Genomic DNA, 17,447 nt, shown 5'->3' on the forward strand with positions numbered 1-17,447 from the left:
TTTTCGTAACTGTATTACTTCTGGGTCAAAAGTCATCATGCGATGGATGAACACATGATGAATGGCCGAAGCCATACCACCCAGTTTACTAGATCCAAGGTGAAGTTCCACCCCTGGCTCACTAGCAGATTAGTTTGTTTGTTCAACTTTTTCAAGGGAGGTCAATAAGGGTAGCACAATGGTTAGCACTGCTGCCTCACAGTGCCAGGGTTCTGGGTTCAATTCTGGCCTGGAGTGACTGACTGTGTAGTTGAAGAAAGAGATATACTTTCTTCTCCTATTTTGTGGGCAATGCAGCCATTTTGTATTTTTGACACTGGGGCTGTATGTCCACAGTATGAAATTGTACCTGCTGGAAGTTGCTTAGGGCTTTGGAGATAGAAGAATATCGATTATGTTTCAAAATTGTTAATTTTAAATAATATTACACACAGTTTTATGGCACGGATGCATGCCATTTGTTTCATATCAGTGTTAATCTTCCATATGCACCTCCTCCCACTTCACATCGTCTCACTCTATCAACATATCCTCCATTCCTGCCTCCCTTGTATGTACTGTTTGATTCAACCAATATATCAACTTCAGCTTCAGTAAATGTGCCGAGTCTTAATGTCTGGCCATGATTTAATGGTTAAAATAAGTAACTGTTCCAAAGATCCTGTCTGCTTTTGCTTAATGCCACTGCGGTATGCTGCATGAGTAAGAGGGTAGAACAAAGTGACCACAACTAAGGCTGCCTCACCGTTTACTTCAAGCACTTTATTGTGAATTAGCTTTTATTTCAAAGAAGAACTCCGAATTTGGGGGAAAGGGGTTTCTATTCACGATTGCTTTAAACTCACTTCATTGGTTTCAAGAGTGGCTGTTTTGTCAGTGACACATGATGTCATGAGTATCAGCCACTCACCACTGCATTTGTATATTTCCCTGATGTAATTTGAGTTTGCTTTTTGTTAAAGTATTGGTTTCAAATATATATATAATATATATACCATTGGTGGGTAAAAGGCAGCCCATGTGAATGAGACATACAATATGCGTCTGTGGCTGCCATCCCAGTGCTTCCCATCACTTGTGTGAATTTCTCCCTCCCTTACACCACCCCCTCTGACATTACAGCCACATCCCCACATAGATTCCTCTATGCTTCAGCAGGATGAATAGTGAGTGTTGAGGATCCATTGTCTCATGGCATCTGACCCATACATTCTCCATCCCCCTGCCAAAGAACAGAAGCCTCAGCTGTGCATAGAGCTAAAAAGCATCAGAGAGAATGCCTGACAACAAGGCCTGTGTCCTGATGGGCATCTCAAAGATGGTGCCAGTCATGATATGGTGGGTGGTGTCAGCTATCACTTGTTTGGGGATTCTCCACAGTGCGAGTTCTGTACTACTCGAAAGACGCATTTACACTCTTGGAGCTTGGTGTTCTAAAGGGTAACTTTTGTCTCCTTTGTAGACTCTGTGACTATGTGCGGCTCTGTATATTAAACAGGCATGCTGGACTCCTCAAAGAATGGGTGGCACTATAGCACAGTGGTTGGCACTGCTGCCTCACAGCACCAGGGACCTGGATTCAATTCCGGTCTTGGGTAGCTGTCTGTGTGGAGCTTGCACATTCTCCCCGTGTCTGCGAGGGTTTCCTCTGGGTGCTCCTGTTTCCTCCCACAGCCCAAAGGCGTGTAGGTTAGGAGGATTGGTCATGTTAAATTTCCCAGTGTCCAAAGATATGTAGGTTAAGTGGATTAAGTATGGTAAATGTGTGAGGTTGAAGGTTGTCAGAGAGTCGGCGCAGACTCGATGGGCTGAATGGCTTCTTCTACACTGCAGGGATTCTATGATTCTATGAATTGTCAGTTAGTCACTTTGGCAACAACATTCACCTTGACCAGACACAGCTAAATTCTAAGAGGTCTGCAATTAGGAATTTCAAGCAATTCCCTAGAGGGCAGCCTCATTCTTTGGGATCTTCAATGCTGTGCATGAGGCAATGAACACCCTCTTACTGCTGCATCTAACAGTCTGAGTTTGCAGGGAAGTGGATTTGAACTTCCTGTTCAGTGATCCTCCTCATTGTTCCACTGGAGCAAGCTGAGAGGGAGTGATTGGAGGCAGGAGTGCTGGTGAGAGATTGATTGAATTGTTTATTTATTTAATTAGTCAGCGAGTGTGTGTTTTTTTTTTGGCCTTTACTTTTGTAGTAGTATTTTAAGTTTAAAGTGAAAACTGGAAGTGGGCTGCTAAGGAGTCTGGGAAGGGTTTTTTAAGCGCGCAAAGTATAAAAGGTAGGCTGAAGTATACAGCGGGCAGCATCGGGAGCGGGCTGTGGAGTGTGTGGGAAGCAGAGTGTGAGCTATAAGGCTTTGGCTCACAGGGCTTAGGCAGAAAGGGCGAGCAGGGGTGAGTTTAATTCATTTTGCTGTTTCTACCTGGTACTGGCAAGGTATCTAGAGGGGATGGGTGTGCAGGCAGTGCTATGTTCCTCTTGCACTATGTTTGAGGTGAGGGACGACGTCAGTGTCCCTGCTGATTACACCTGTGGGAAGTGCACCCATCTGCAGCTCCTCCACAACCGTGTTAGGGAAGTGGAGCTGGAGTTGGACGAACTTAGGATCATTAGGGACGCAGAGGTGGCCATAGACAGAAGCTTTAGGAATACAGTTACTCCGAGGAATGAAAACAGATGGGTGACAGTGAGAGGGGCTGGGAGGAAGCAGTCAGTGCAGTGATCCCCTGTGGTCGTTCCCCTTAGCAACAAGTATTCCGCTTTGGATACAGTTGAGGGGGACGACATACCAGTGGTGAGCCGCAGTGAGAGGATCTCCAGCACTGTGTCCGTCTCTGTGGCTCGGGAGGGTAAGGGGCAGAGCGGGAGGGCAATAATTATTGGGGACTCGTTAGTTAGAGGGATAGATAGGAGGTTCTGTGGCAGCAAAAGAGACTCACGGATGGTATGTTGCCTACCGGATGCCAAGGTCCGTGACGTCTCAGACCGTGTTTTCTGGATTCTGAAGGGGGAGGGGAAACAGTCACAAGTCGTGGTACACATTGGTACCAATGACATAGGTAAGAGAAGGGACGGGGATTTAAAGCAGGAATTTCTGGAGCTGGGCTGGAAGCTGAGAGCCAAGACAAAACATGTGGTCATCTCTGGTACGTTGCCGGTGCCACGTGATAGCGAGTTGAGGAACAGGGAGAGAGTGCAGTTAAACATGTGGTTGCAGTGATGGTGTAGGAGGGAGCGTTTCAGATACGTGGATAATTGGAACACATTCTGGGGAAGGTGGGACCTGTACAAACAGGACGGGGTGCACCTGAACCAGAGGGGCACCAATATCCTGGGAGGGAAATTTGTTACGGCTCTTCAGGGGGGTTTAAACTAATTTGTCAGGGGAGTGGGGAAAGGAGTTGTAGTCCAGAAGTCAGTGAGGGTGGTGAGGCATTGGGGAAGGTATCAGGGTCAAGGGTGGGTACCGGTAGACAGGAAGGTGGCTTGAAGTGTGTCTACTTCAATGCAAGGAGCATCCGGAACAAGGTAGATGAACTTGGGCGTGGATTGGTACTTGGGACTACGATGTTGTGGCCATTATGGAGACGTGGGTAGAACAAGGACAGGAATGGTTGTTGGACGTTCCGGGGTATAGATGTTTCAGTAAGTGTAGGGAAGCTGGTAAAAGAGGTGGAGGAGTGGCATTGTTAATCAAGGATAGTTTAACGGCTGCGGAAAGGCACTTCGAGGGGGATCTGCACACTGAGGTAATATGGGCTGAGGTTAGAAATAGGAAAGGAGCGGTCACGTTGCTAGGAGTTTACTATAGGCCCCCAAATAGTAATAGAGATGTGGAGGAAGAAATTGCTAAGCAGATTATGGATATGTGTGGGGGTCACAGGGTAGTTGTCATGGGGAACTTTAACTTTCCAAATATTGATTGGAATCTTTGTAGGTCAAATAGTTCGGATGGGGCAGTTTTTGTGCAGTGTGTGCAGGAGGGTTTCCTGACACAATATGTGGATAGGCCGACAAGAGGTGAGGCCACATTGGATTTGGTACTGGGAAATGAACCGGGCCAAGTGTTAGATTTGGTTGTGGGAGAGCACTTTGGACATAGTGACCACAATTCGGTGTCTTTTGCTATTGCAATGGAGAGGGATAGGGCCGTACGGCAGGGCAAGGTTTACAATTGGGGGAGAGGTAATTATGATGCGATTAGGCAAGAATTAGGGGGCATAAGTTGGGAACAGAAACTGTCAGAGAAAGGAACTAATGAAAAGTGGAACTTTTTCAAGGAACAAATGCTGGGTGTCCTTGATAGGTATGTCCCTGTCAGGCAGGGAGGAAATGGCCGAGTGAGGGAACCATGGTTCACGAAAGAGGTGGAATGTCTTGTGAAAAGGAAGAGGGAAGCTTATGTAGGGATGAGGAAACAAGGTTCAGATGGCTCGATTGAGGGTTACACGTTAGCAAGGAATGAGCTGAAAAAGGGGCTTAGGAGAGCTAGGAGGGGACACAAGAAGTCCTTGGTGGGTCGGATCAAGGAAAACCCCAAGGCTTTTTACTCTTATGTGAGGAATAAAAGAATGACCAGGGTGAGGTTAGGGCCAGTCAAGGACAGTAGTGGGAACTTGTGCATGGTGTCAGTAGAGATAGGCGAGGTGATGAATGAATACTTTTCTTCAGTGTTCACCAAGGAAAGGGGCCATGTTTTTGAGGAAGAGAAGGTGTTACAGGCTAATAGGCTGGAGGAAATAGATGTTCGGAGGGAGGATGTCCTGGCAGTTTTGAATAAACTGAAGGTCGATAAGTCCCCTGGGCCTGATGAAATGTATCCTAGGATTCTTTGGGAGGCAAGGGATGAGATTGCAGAGCCTTTGGCTTTGATCTTTGGGTCCTCGCTGTCCACGGGGATGGTGCCAGAGGACTGGAGAATGGCGAATGTTGTTCCTCTGTTTAAGAAAGGGAATAGAAATGACCCTGGTAATTATAGACCGGTTAGTCTTACTTCGGTGGTTGGTTAATTGATGGAAAAGGTCCTTAGAGATGGGATTTACGACCATTTAGAAAGATGCGGATTAATCCGGGATAGTCAGCACGGATTCGTGAAGGGCAAGTCGTGCCTCACAAATTTGATAGAATTTTTTGAGGAGGTAACTAAGTGTGTTGATGAAGGTAGGGCAGTTGATGTCATATACATGGATTTTAGTAAGGCGTTTGAAAAGGTCCCCCATGGTCGGCTTATGATGAAAGTGAGGAGGTGTGGGATAGAGGGAAAGTTGACCGATTGGATAGGTAACTGGCTGTCTGATCGAAGACAGAGGGTGGTGGTTGATGGAAAATTTTCAGATTGGAGGCTGGTTGCTAGCGGAGTGCCACAGGGATCAGTGCTTGGTCCTCTGCTCTTTGTGATTTTTATTAATGACTTAGAGGAGGGGGCTGAAGGGTGGATCAGTAAATTTGCTGATGACACCAAGATTGGTGGAGTAGTGGATGAGGTGGAGGGCTGTTGTAGGCTGCAAAGAGACATAGATAGGATGCAAAGCTGGGCTGAAAAATGGCAAATGGACTTTAACCCTGATAAATGTGAGGTGATTCATTTTGGTAGGACTAATTTAAATGTGGATTACAGGGTCAAAGGTAGGGTTCTGAAGACTGTGGAGGAACAGAGAGATCTTGGGGTCCATATCCACAGATCTCTAAAGGTTGCCACTCAAGTGGATAGAGCTGTGAAGAAGGCCTATAGTGTGTTAGCTTTTATTAACAGGGGGTTGGAGTTTAAGAGCCGTGGGGTTATGCTGCAACTGCACAGGACCTTGGTGAGACCACATTTGGAGTATTGTGTGCAGTTCTGGTCACCTCACTATAAGAAGGATGTGGAAGCGCTGGAAAGAGTGCAGAGGAGATTTACCAGGATGCTGCCTGGTTTGGAGGGTAGGTCTTATGAGGAAAGGTTGAGGGAGCTAGGGATGTTCTCTCTGGAGCGGAGGAAGCTGAGGGGAGACTTAATAGAGGTTTATAAAATGATGAAGGGGATAGATAGAGTGAACGTTCAAAGACTATTTCCTCGGGTGGATGGAGCTATTACAAGAGGGCATAACTATAGGGTTCGTGGTGTGAGATACAGGAAGGATATCAGAGGTAGGTTCTTTACGCAGAGAGTGGTTGGGGTGTGGAATGGACTGCCTGCAGTGATAGTGGAGTCAGACACTTTAGGAACATTTAAGCGGTTATTGGATAGGCACATGGAGCACACCAGGATGATAGGGAGTGGGATAGCTTGATCTTGGTTTCAGATAAAGCTCGGCACAACATCGTGGGCCGAAGGGCCTGTTCTGTGCTGTACTGTTCTATGTTCTATGTTCTATCCCCTCCAACCTCACACCATTGACAGAGTGAGGGTTGTAGGTTTTACTGCATCCACCCTACCCAAGTGAGAGGGCCTTGATGGGTCTAGATGGATTGGTCAGATGGGCAGAGCAGTGGCAGATAGTATTTAACCCTGATAGATGTGAGGTGATGCACCTTGAAAGAAGAAAGAAGATGAGGGAGTATTTAATGAATGGCGGGACACTGGGAAGCTCAGAGGTACAGAGGGATCTTGGAATGATTATTTACAGATCCCTGAAGTCGGCAGAACACATGAATAGGATAGTTAAGAAGGCATATTGCTTGCTTTCATCAGTCGTGGCAAAGAGTAAAAGAGTATAAGAGCGTGCAGGTAATGTTGGACTTGTACAGTGTGTTGGTTATAGGCCACAGCTGGAGTACTGTGTGCAGTTCTGGTCACCTCACTACAGAAAGGATGTGATAGCACGAGAGGGGGGTACAGAGAAGGTTCACCAGGATGTTGCCTGGGGTGGAGCGTTTGAGCTATAAGAAGAGAGTAGATAGACTTGGATTGTTTTCTTGAGAGCAGAGAAGGTTGAGGGGGGACATGACTGAGGTGTATAAGATTATGAGGAGCATGGACAGGGCGAATAGGAAACAGCTTTTCCCCTTGGTGGGAGGGTTAATCATGAGGGGGCACAGATTTAATGTTAGGGGAAGGGGATTCAGAGGGGATTTGACCAAATAAAAATTCACTCAGAGGGTAGTTGGAATCTGGAATGCACTGCCTGGGAAGGTAGTGGAGGCTGAAAACCTTACAATCTTCAAAAAATATTTGGATGAGCATTTGAAATATTATAATATTTAAGGATATGGGACAAGTGCTGGAAAATGGGATTAGCGCACTTTAATGGTAGTTCTTGGCAGTGCAGACTCAAAGGGCCACTTCTGCGCTATACGACTCTAGGACTTTATGTGTCTTTATGTTTCATGAGACAGGGTAGCTTCCCACCACGGATACCCCCTACGCTGCCCTTGCAGCCTGGCCTCTCACAAAGCAGGACCCCGGGACCTCATAGTCACGCCCAGTTCCGCCCCTCTGTTGTGGCCACCTCCCTCCCAGTTTGCAGCTCCAACAAGGAAGGGCACCCACTCATCGACTGTTTGACCAGTAACCCAGCATGGAGGAATTGGGAAGTGATGCCTGCTTGGCAGCAGCACATCTTCTTGGAGCAAGGGGCACCCCAATATGAAGAGTAGGTAAGGCCTCTGAGCCACCCACCTAAACCCCCAATCCCCCATCCCCCCCGATGGCGAAAGTGACCCTCACCCCTGGTCCCGAGCTGCACCTCTTTGCATCCCCAGCATTCTCCCTGGTGCCCTTTGAGTGTTGGATTGCCCAAGAAGTAATGGTCGCCTGAGGGCTCACCTCCGACATCTCCCTCAGAGGTGACGGCTCCAGATTCACGCTTATATAGAGCTGTTGTACATGGCGCTGTTGTGACGTTACGCTGGCATCAGCTGAATATTCAGTGCTGGCTCAATATCCAGAGTGGGTGTTAATGATATGCTGATGCATTCAAATTAGGTTCCCCCCCTTCCCCGATGTGTTCTGCACCACTCCGCCAGCGAGGTTAGCTCAGAATTGGAAAACGCGATCTCGCTGGCAAGACTCAAGTTTTTCCAAACTCTACGCATTTTGAGCCATTCCCGCAGATGGAGAGAGTGGGCTCAACATTTTCCAGACCCCCCGTGGCATGATTTCTGATGGTGGAGGCAACTTGCCATCGGCTGCCAGTGGGAAGGTCCAGTCCCACCGATGTCAATGGCCATTTGCATTGCTTGCTGGCTGCGCCACCAGTGGACCTGCCGCATTGGGGCGGGGGGGGGGGCACCTACGGTGAGACTGGAAAACCCTGCCAACGGGAAGGGCTGGAAAATCCAACCCATAATGTTTCCACTGCTTCACATTGTATGTTACATTAATGTAAAAGCTCAATAAAAGAGACGTTGAAATGTAAACAAAGCATTGAATTGTATTTATCCAGACAGAACAACCAAGTACATTACAATTCTTATGACACACATGAGGTAAATGAATACATTAAATAAGCTGGAGTAATTAATGTTTAAACCCTTTGAACATTATGGGAGTTTTCCCCCCAAAACGACAAGAATTACTTTTAACTTGATATCGCAAATAACATAAAAATGCTTTGCATTTTATATTTTTCCCCAAATTCAGTATTCACAATATTCAACACTAGATATATTTCAGAAACCAGTCTGTGCTGAAATCTTTCAAAGATTGAGTAGCTCAAAGGGCCAGCACAAATGCTACATTTTATTGTGAAACATATAACGCTGAGGTTAGTTACTTCATTCACAAACTCCAAAGTCACTGTCTCAGCTTGCAAAAATCTTGAGGTAGGCTGGTTAACAATACATGCACGAATTGTGCCAACATTTACAGAGATTGTGGTCCTGCCAGCTGCTCTTGTGCTGTAAGATCCTCCCACAGGCACTGGGACAACTCAAGTGAAAATAATGAATGATTTAATTGTTGGTAGCAAACGGGCTTTACCTGCTCTTCCCTCTGTGCAAGTTCTCTTTGCATTAACATGAGTATGACAGTGATGCCAGACTATGTGGTTTAGTTCCCAATGCATTATACACCAAAACAAACTAAAAATCCTGAGCTAGAAATTCATCTCAGGTAATGATCTGTACTGGATTGGCTGCTTGCACTATGTTGACTGCAGTGGAATTGAACACTGGGTGCTGTGTATAATAATATTGTCCATTTTCTTTCACAACCCAAGATGAATTTCTAGCTCCTGGTCTGTAAATGGTTAATGCATCATAGGACAAGATTTTAACTCATTGATACCCCACCCGCTTACACCGTGTTTAAATCAATCCCACTTGTGTTGAAGTGAGGGAGGTTTTACACTGACAGGGCGCTGGAAAAATAAATGTCAATATCTGAGGATGTAGTACATAAGAGTTTTATATTTTAAACTAGCCAAAAAGATAGGTTCAAATACTGCCGTTACTGGAGGCAATGTACTATAACTTATAATAAAGTACACACAAGTGCACATTCATTTGAACACTATTAGCATTCATACAATTTCAATAAATAGTTGAACTAAATTTGGTGCTGGCTAATGCTGGCAAACTTTGAGATGGGTGTTAAAGAATTACTGATACAGTAATGGATGGATTTATGAAGGTAACTTGAAATTAAAGTCATTAAAGCTCCAGATTACACTCTCATAAATAGTACAAAAACATTCTCTTTAAAATATTTTAGCTATGTATCAAACTGTAAGAGCAGAACATCTTCTAAGTTATATGAACTAACAGCAATGGCTGATTTTAAATCTATTTGTTATTCCCGAAATAGTTGTAAAAAAAAAGTCACTTATTGCGTCATCAAAAATAACTCTCTGTACAAATATAAAGAAAATACCCTTTGCAGTTCTCGTGCAGAAAAATAATAATTGAATGAAATTCATTCATATATAATTTACATTTAGTTTCGGCAGTCTCGGGATTCATTTGTAAAGTATGAGGTGAGGGGAATCATTTTCAGAAACTGTTAAGAAACTGTTGATGTTACTGTATTCTTGTGGACTTCCAGCATCAGAGATTTTTCTGGAGGTAATTCATTAAGGGAGAACAAGGGTGAACTGTGTGTAGAACCGATACTTTTGCACAAGAGATCAGGACAAATCACAAGGCACGTTTTGGCGGGACACTTCTGAGTATCCTTAGCAATTGGTTACGGAATGATTTGGCTTACCCATTCTCGCAATCAATTTAGGTGCTGGGAGAACCGATTTTTTAACTGTTTTAAAAGGGACACTGAATTTTAGAAGCAGAAAACATCACAATTTCTCAATGATGTTCTGAATTAAATAACTTCCGAAACTGACAAGTCTAAATATAAATATCCATTTAAATACTAGTGACTTTGTTAAATCAGGAAGTATTGGTTCCTTCAAGTCAGTTCTGCTGCGTTTCAATTCATTTTCATCCTTATGTATTGCTGGAGCCAGTCAAAAAAGATGTTGAGTTCTCCGATGGCTTTGTAAACCCCTTTCCCCTGTAACTGAGACACACAATGACACAACATTAGACAATGAAAATTGTTTAAAATCATCTCTTCCGTGATGTTTTAGTACGTAATCTCTTTCTTACCTCCTTGTATACTTCATATATGTTCTCAATATATGGACTACGTCTGCAGTTGCACTGGTCACAGTTGAAGAACCTACGCTGAAAGACAAAAGTATACAAGTTTACTCAATTGCCTGTTGAATATCAAACACACTGCAATACCAAAATATAAATATTTGTTTTAAATCTGATCTATACGGTGCAGTTTGAGGACTGTGAGCAGTGAGAATACTAACTTAATTGTAATTAGTTTGAAAACATCATTGACTAGAAGGTGTTGTAATGACCTCACCAAGGCCCATGGAGTATGAGCTCCCTGATTGAGATAATGATTATCTGCCCAATTAGAAAATCTCCCCTGTATATGTATTGAGGAGTGTCGGGGCTACTCACACTCCGGATTCTGACTTTGTACCTGAAGCACTCTTAGGAGTGGAACTGAGTTTGTAAATAAAGAGAATCTGGTGAAGGGACACCGGGCCTCTGAGGAGTTATTTCAGGGTATTGACAGAAACATGTGTCAAGTAATATCAGCTATAGGTAACTTCTGTTCTGCAGTTATACAGCACTGAGCAAGAATTGCTCAAGCATTCGAAAAACAATTCTTTGATTTACTTTATTAATGTTTCAGGACATCATTAAGGCCAGCGGATGGGATTTTCCGGTCCCGCTGCAGTGAATGGAGATTTGGCTGAGTGCCAGATTCTCCGTTCCCTCTGGCAGCGGAACGGGGCGTGAACAGCCGGAGGATTCCAGACTGCGTGTATTATGTAGAGTGGGAAGCATCATCTCCAGCAATACTGACCCACATTAAAAATTGAAATACACCATCTACTCCTCACTTATGTAATGATTATTGTTGGTGTCAAGTAGTTTCACTTTATATGCATGCCAGAGTGGTGCTATAGAGAGTGTAGCAGAGTGAGCCTCCCTGCTTCTACAGTCAGGCCCTGACTCAGGATTTACACTGTAGCACTTCATCCTCAGAGATAGTTGCAGATTAAATAATGTGCTATATGAGTGTAGGCAACTGCTCGGATGGGTGTGGACACATTCTGAAAGTAAAAACAAAATCCCATTCAATATGTAAGTGCCAAGTGACACTCAGAAGAAAGCACAGCTGCTAACTGTTGCTCTGTCTCACAATCTGACTAAATGCACTTTTGTCATTTATTGCTGAATCACCCGAAGAGTTAACAAAAATAATTGTTCATTTTTCGAGCTGTTCAGACATCAAAAGCTGGTTTATGAAATATTACTAAAAGGCCTAAGAGTTTGTCCAATAATGCCCTTGTGAAGCTGGTTTGCAATTAGGTTTGATCAGATAGAATCATGAGTTACAGTCAACGAAACAACTAGGTCAGCGCTTCTTTGCTTCAACTAAGGTCCTCAATCTGCAGCTGGTGCTGTCCCACTGAAAATTTGCATTCTTTATTTTCACATCAACTTTTTGCAAATGCATTCTGGCTGCCTGGTTATCTGGTTAACGGTTTTCGCAGCAACAATGGTGGTACATTCATTTAACGGCTGCCTTTGTTTCATTCTGAATTGGTGCAAAATTGGGGCTTTGTGCTTCTTTTGTGAACCAAAACTTTCAAGAGAGAAGAGCTGCGCACATTGACTGAACCCTGTACTAGAGGGAGATTGCTTCTGTAAATTTATTTGAACAAGAAAACATGAGCTCTAGTCTCTATCCATTGACATAGTCTGAATAATTTTAAGATAAGCCACATTTAATTGGAGATTGGTCCAAAGAAGGTTCTCCAGTTTGATTCCCAGGATGAAGGGTTATAACTGATGAGATGTTGAACAGGTTAGACCGATACACATTTGCGTTTGGAAGGATGAAATCTTATTGGAATATATAATATGAGGGGATCAGACAGGGTGGATGCTGAAGTGATGTTCCCCCCTCTCCCACCACCAATGAAGGCAGCAAAATTTCAGAATAAAGGATCTCCCACTGAAGACTGGATTGAGGAGGGATTTTTTTTGGAATACTCTATCCCACAGAGCAATGGAGGTTGGGTCAATGGATGTATTAAAGGCTGTGTTAGAGAGGATTTTGGTCTACAAGGGAGTCAAGGTCATGGGCAGGTGGAAAGCAGTGAAATTAAGGTCATGATCAGATCAACCATGTTCTTATTAAATAGTGCAGCAGGATCAAGAGGCCAAGCGGTGCACTCTTGCTCCTATTACGTATGTTCCTATTTCTCTGTTGCAATCCGAACATAAAGAGATGCCACTTTCAAAACATGCTAATTATTGTTTCAGAACTGTCTGTGCATCACTTAAAGCGCACATTCCATATTCAGTTTGCAGCAAACTGCAAAAGGGCCCACACTTACAATTACACACAAAAAACAAGGTGTTGACAACCACATTTTTACAATGCCGATTTCCACTGATAGGGTTTCCAAGGTTGTAAATTGTTGCAAGAATCGATCTGAAGTGGAAATTTTGTATGGAGACATGTGCTTTTAAGTCCAGCTCATTGCATCTCCCCAGATACCCTTCTAAATCATTCCTCTCTCTTTTCATGGCTCTATTTCTGAGTGGAAGAAGTACACCAAAGCAAAGCTAGGATGATGACTGCCCCTTCCTGTGCTCCAGTTTGCATTATGGATAGAAAACTGGGCAAGTACCTACAGATCTTGACGCAAATCACTATGGGGGCAGTGTGTTTATCTACTAAACAAATTAATTTTCAACACACCTTTATCTGAATGAATAAATATATATATATGCGCAATATATATACTTAATTTGCTTTGTTTCTATTTAAAAAGTGAGAAAAGTCTAACTATACATATCAGGATTTCATATATGACGTTGTTAACAAGACGTTCAAATGACTAAATTGGAGGAATTCTTGTGAGGTCAGTTAGGTCAGAGATGAGTTAGGAGAAAAGGACTTTACACCTCCTCAAAATATCCCTAAATGCTCCACAGCCAATGGGCTACTTTTGAACTGCACTGCTACACAGACAGATAGAGTCATCAAGGTCCCATGAACAGGAACTAAATGACCAAATCTGCTTTTTGACACTGTTAATTGAGGAAGAAACATTGGTCAAGGCTTCAGCAGAATTTCCTGCTCACCTTCAAATGGTGTCATAATTATTTTATGTTTATGAGGCCTCAAAACGTTTCATCTGGAAGATGGCATTTTTAGCCAGAGTATATTGCATAGGGGCGTCAGCCTCACTAACAAGTTTAAGTTAATGGACTTTATCTCAGAGCCTTCTAATCAAACGAGACTGACCAAACCATTTTTAGAATGCATTAAAGAAAATTGTTTGCTGAAAAAGGAGACATGTTTAAGTTTTTCATCTTGCAATCATCCGGACAATGCACACAAACGAGTATGAGGGGACACAACAGTTTACACTGTTTGAGGAAAGAATACTGATTGTTTGGCAAGTGGACTCTGATTGGTAGAGGTGTTATTATGGACAATGCACCTGTTGATGGTAATTGACAGATAACTGCCAAGCATTGTTTGAGATTTAAGCCAGGCAGCTTGACCCTGATTGGTCAAGCCTAAGCCCTGGGGAATGAATCAATGAATGGTCATCACTTATCTTGTTTAGCTGAAACAGGTACAATGTGTGTACCTGTTCCTTCTGTCTGCAAAGAACAGGTACACATGTTGTGCCTGTGTATTAATACATATAGCTTCAAGTAAACACAAATGCGCCTCACTGCGAACATGACTGACAATCTTAAATTGGTTGTCAGCGTGCTTCTTAATGCACTCAGGATTATTTAGCAAATGTTGTCCAATTGCGGAATCACATCTAATGTTGGACACTGTATTTTGAGTTTTGTGAGCAGAGGTCTAATGAGAACAGTGGCTGGGACACGCTGTTTGATATGGTCCGCCATTCTTCAGGATGTACAGCCTGCATACCTGGCATCACACTGACACTGAAATGTATATATATATATCATATTACTCAATCGGGTAATGTCTCTTTGTTTTGACAGCAGCATCCTATTAGTGGCAAGTGCCACTTCTGTTGCTGCAACAATACTCTGAAAGCAAAAGTAGTTACAGTGTAATGATAATGGCAAAAGTCTAGTACTTACACAGTTGTGCACCTTCTCTTTCAGTTCGGACAATATGTTCGCAATTTTACTGATGTTGCTGTTGAAGGATTTGTGCTGGGTCTTGGCTGCTGGGATTACGTCCTTGAGGTAGAAATTCAGCATTTCCTTCAAAAACCGACATCCTTCACTGCCCTGAACATATCAAATGTCATCGTTATAACCTTGTAAAGGACCATTGCACAAATAGGAAATGACAATTCTGTCACAAAATTGGAATAATGCCTAATTTAGAAAACATGCACTTACACAATCCTCACTTAGGAGAGCAATGACCTTAAACAAAAACCTTTTAAGAACAGGACATTTTGGGTGGTTTTATTGTTAAGTAGTTTCATTTTCCCTTTTCTTAACCTAAATTTTAAAATTAGTAATTTCTCCCCTCAATATTCCACCTTCTACCAGCTGAGAAAACTGACAGCCAGATGATTTATTCCTACAAATGCTTGCTTTACTGAGACGTGTTTGCTTCTCTTCCCTGGGTAATGGTTGATCTTCACTGGGTTGTCTCTAATGCTATTATAGAACATAGAACATAGAACAGTACAGCACAGAACAGGCCCTTCGGCCCACGATGTTGTGCCGAGCTTTGTCTGAATCATTTGCAGATTGGATGCTACATTCTGGCTGGGGTTATAATTTTTTTTAAAACGTACATGTGCACTTTGATAAAATACAGATAGTGCAACAGCACCAACTGGGAAAATCTGTGAATCTCATCATCCACTTGCTGAAATCTGTGTTGATGATAGCTTTCATGTGACATTTAGGCAGGTGGGAGGCACTGCTTGAGGACACTGATATGTACAGGGTTGTGATTATTGCCAACTATCTGCAACTGATGCTTCATATCAATCCACTTGATTCTGGCCCTTGGGGCATGAGCTTTCTCTACATAAGATAAAGGCAAAATACTGCGGATGCTGGAATCTGAAATAAAACTAGAAAATGCCAGAGAAACTCAGCAGGTCTGACAGCATCTGCGGTGAGGGAATAAAGCCGATGTTTCGAAGCTGGCCACCTTCCTCCCTCAACCATTGTCAATGGAAAAGCAAACGGGTTATTCATTTTGTGGTAAAAGCAAAATACTGCGGATGCTGGAATCTGAAACAAAAACAGGATGGACGAAGGGTCATCCAGACTCGAAACGATGGCTCTCTCCTCTCTCCACAGATGCTGTCAGACTTGCTGAGTTTCTCCAGCATTTTCAGCTTTCTCTACATGTTGTTTATTTTCTGATTGATCACATAACGTTCTCTGTTACTCTCACGTGATAAACTAAAGCGCTGAAATGAACCAGTAGTCACGATTAGTTTATCTTTACACATTACGTCTGCTCTCGTAACCTCTTCACATGCAGTCACTCAGCATTATCACCATTATTCAAAAGATAGAATCCCCAGCCACAAGCACAAGGATTTCCCTGTTGTGGAACTCTGCCAATTAATTCCATGCATGTCTAACATTTATACTTTATATTCCAAACAATTCATGTTAAACTTTCCTCACCTTGAATCCATGATCAAGCCTGGCTCCCAGCAATGTTATATGGAAATTGTCATCTTTCTTTTGCTATAAAAAGCAAGAAATTAACAATGACTAAATGCAGCATTGTTTCCAGTGAGAAAGTGTCGTAGATCAATAAGGACCAAGTCAATTTCCATCGATGTACTAACCTAGATTTATTACAATAAAGATTCATTTTGTTGTTGACGCTTTTGGATTACTGTCAACCACATACCTAATTTATCTGCAACAAACTATATCTGTGTTTTTCATACTGAGCATTGCAAAGTAAAATTGAATAAATCTACACAAATTGCTGTATTATCTCAATAAAAATATAGTCTGTGTTCTCCCTTTCATAAACAATCGATGTCAAAACTAATTTAACTGACGTCGAACTGCTTTAATACAATTATTATTGTAACTTCTTGAATTTTCACCTTCAAATCTAATTCAAACTATTTTAATTCCTAAAATACTGTTTGCAGTGCATTCATATGAAAACAAACTAAAGAGCTCTAATTATTCCTTGTCACAGACTCGTCAGTGACAACATTGACTCTGCTGCACTTCATAAATCATAACATACCAGACCTGTAATTTACAAAGACTGAATCATTCTCCACAACTGCACAAGATGCATTTCGTTTTCATACTCACAAAATAAGCCTTGATTTTCCGATATGAAGATCTGAGTTCCTTGAGGTGAGCTGGGAACATGGAAGGGCTGAAGCAGTTATCACCCGACTGTTCTTGACTGCAATAGCAACAATGAATGCTAATCAGTGTATACATTATAACAGTGACACACTTCATGGTTTCTGTCTGGTTTGCAAGCATGTAGCGTTCTTACCTTAAATTTTTCTTTATATATTTCCTCCGTGACCAATATTGGTTTCCTACTTCCTATTGAAATTTCCTGTTGGTTGATATTATTTGAGGTTACTGTCAGTTCTAAATGTCACTCAACCTTCCCGTCAGTTTGAAGTTTCCATTGACCCCTATGAATATTAATCATTGTGAAATATAATGGCAAAAGTTTGTTATACTTGAGACAGTGCTTTTCTTCTGTCAACCGAACATTCTACATTTTTATGGTGAACTGTTTTAGCACAACTAACTTTTTTGCTCCCAAAATAATTTTCTTACGAACTTCAATTCCCGTTTTTTTCTCTCTGCAAACATTTCACTTCAGTTTGGTACCATTCCAGCAGGTTTGCTCTGTGTGGCGATTTAGACCAGAACATGTCCTAAGCCACAATTATTGAGTATTTGTACAGCACCAGTGTTCCCTTGATGAGATTGTCCCAGAATGTCTTAA

The 17,447-nt window shown here is 42.7% G+C and overlaps 1 protein-coding gene across 1 annotated transcript; it reads right to left on the reverse strand.

The window, feature by feature from the left end:
• Positions 1-8,416: 8,416 nt before the first annotated feature.
• il10 (interleukin 10) lies at positions 8,417-16,947 on the reverse strand. Its single transcript, XM_078197925.1, has 5 exons — positions 16,787-16,947; positions 16,130-16,192; positions 14,603-14,755; positions 10,532-10,609; positions 8,417-10,442 (listed from the first exon to the last, which is right to left on the reverse strand). The coding sequence occupies exons 1-5, from the start codon at positions 16,940-16,942 to the stop codon at positions 10,353-10,355; spliced, it is 540 nt and encodes a 179-aa protein (XP_078054051.1). The 5' UTR covers positions 16,943-16,947; the 3' UTR covers positions 8,417-10,352.
• Positions 16,948-17,447: the final 500 nt, after the last annotated feature.

This window comes from Mustelus asterias, chromosome 25 (assembly GCF_964213995.1).
Source record: "Mustelus asterias chromosome 25, sMusAst1.hap1.1, whole genome shotgun sequence".
Lineage (NCBI taxonomy): Eukaryota > Metazoa > Chordata > Chondrichthyes > Carcharhiniformes > Triakidae > Mustelus > Mustelus asterias.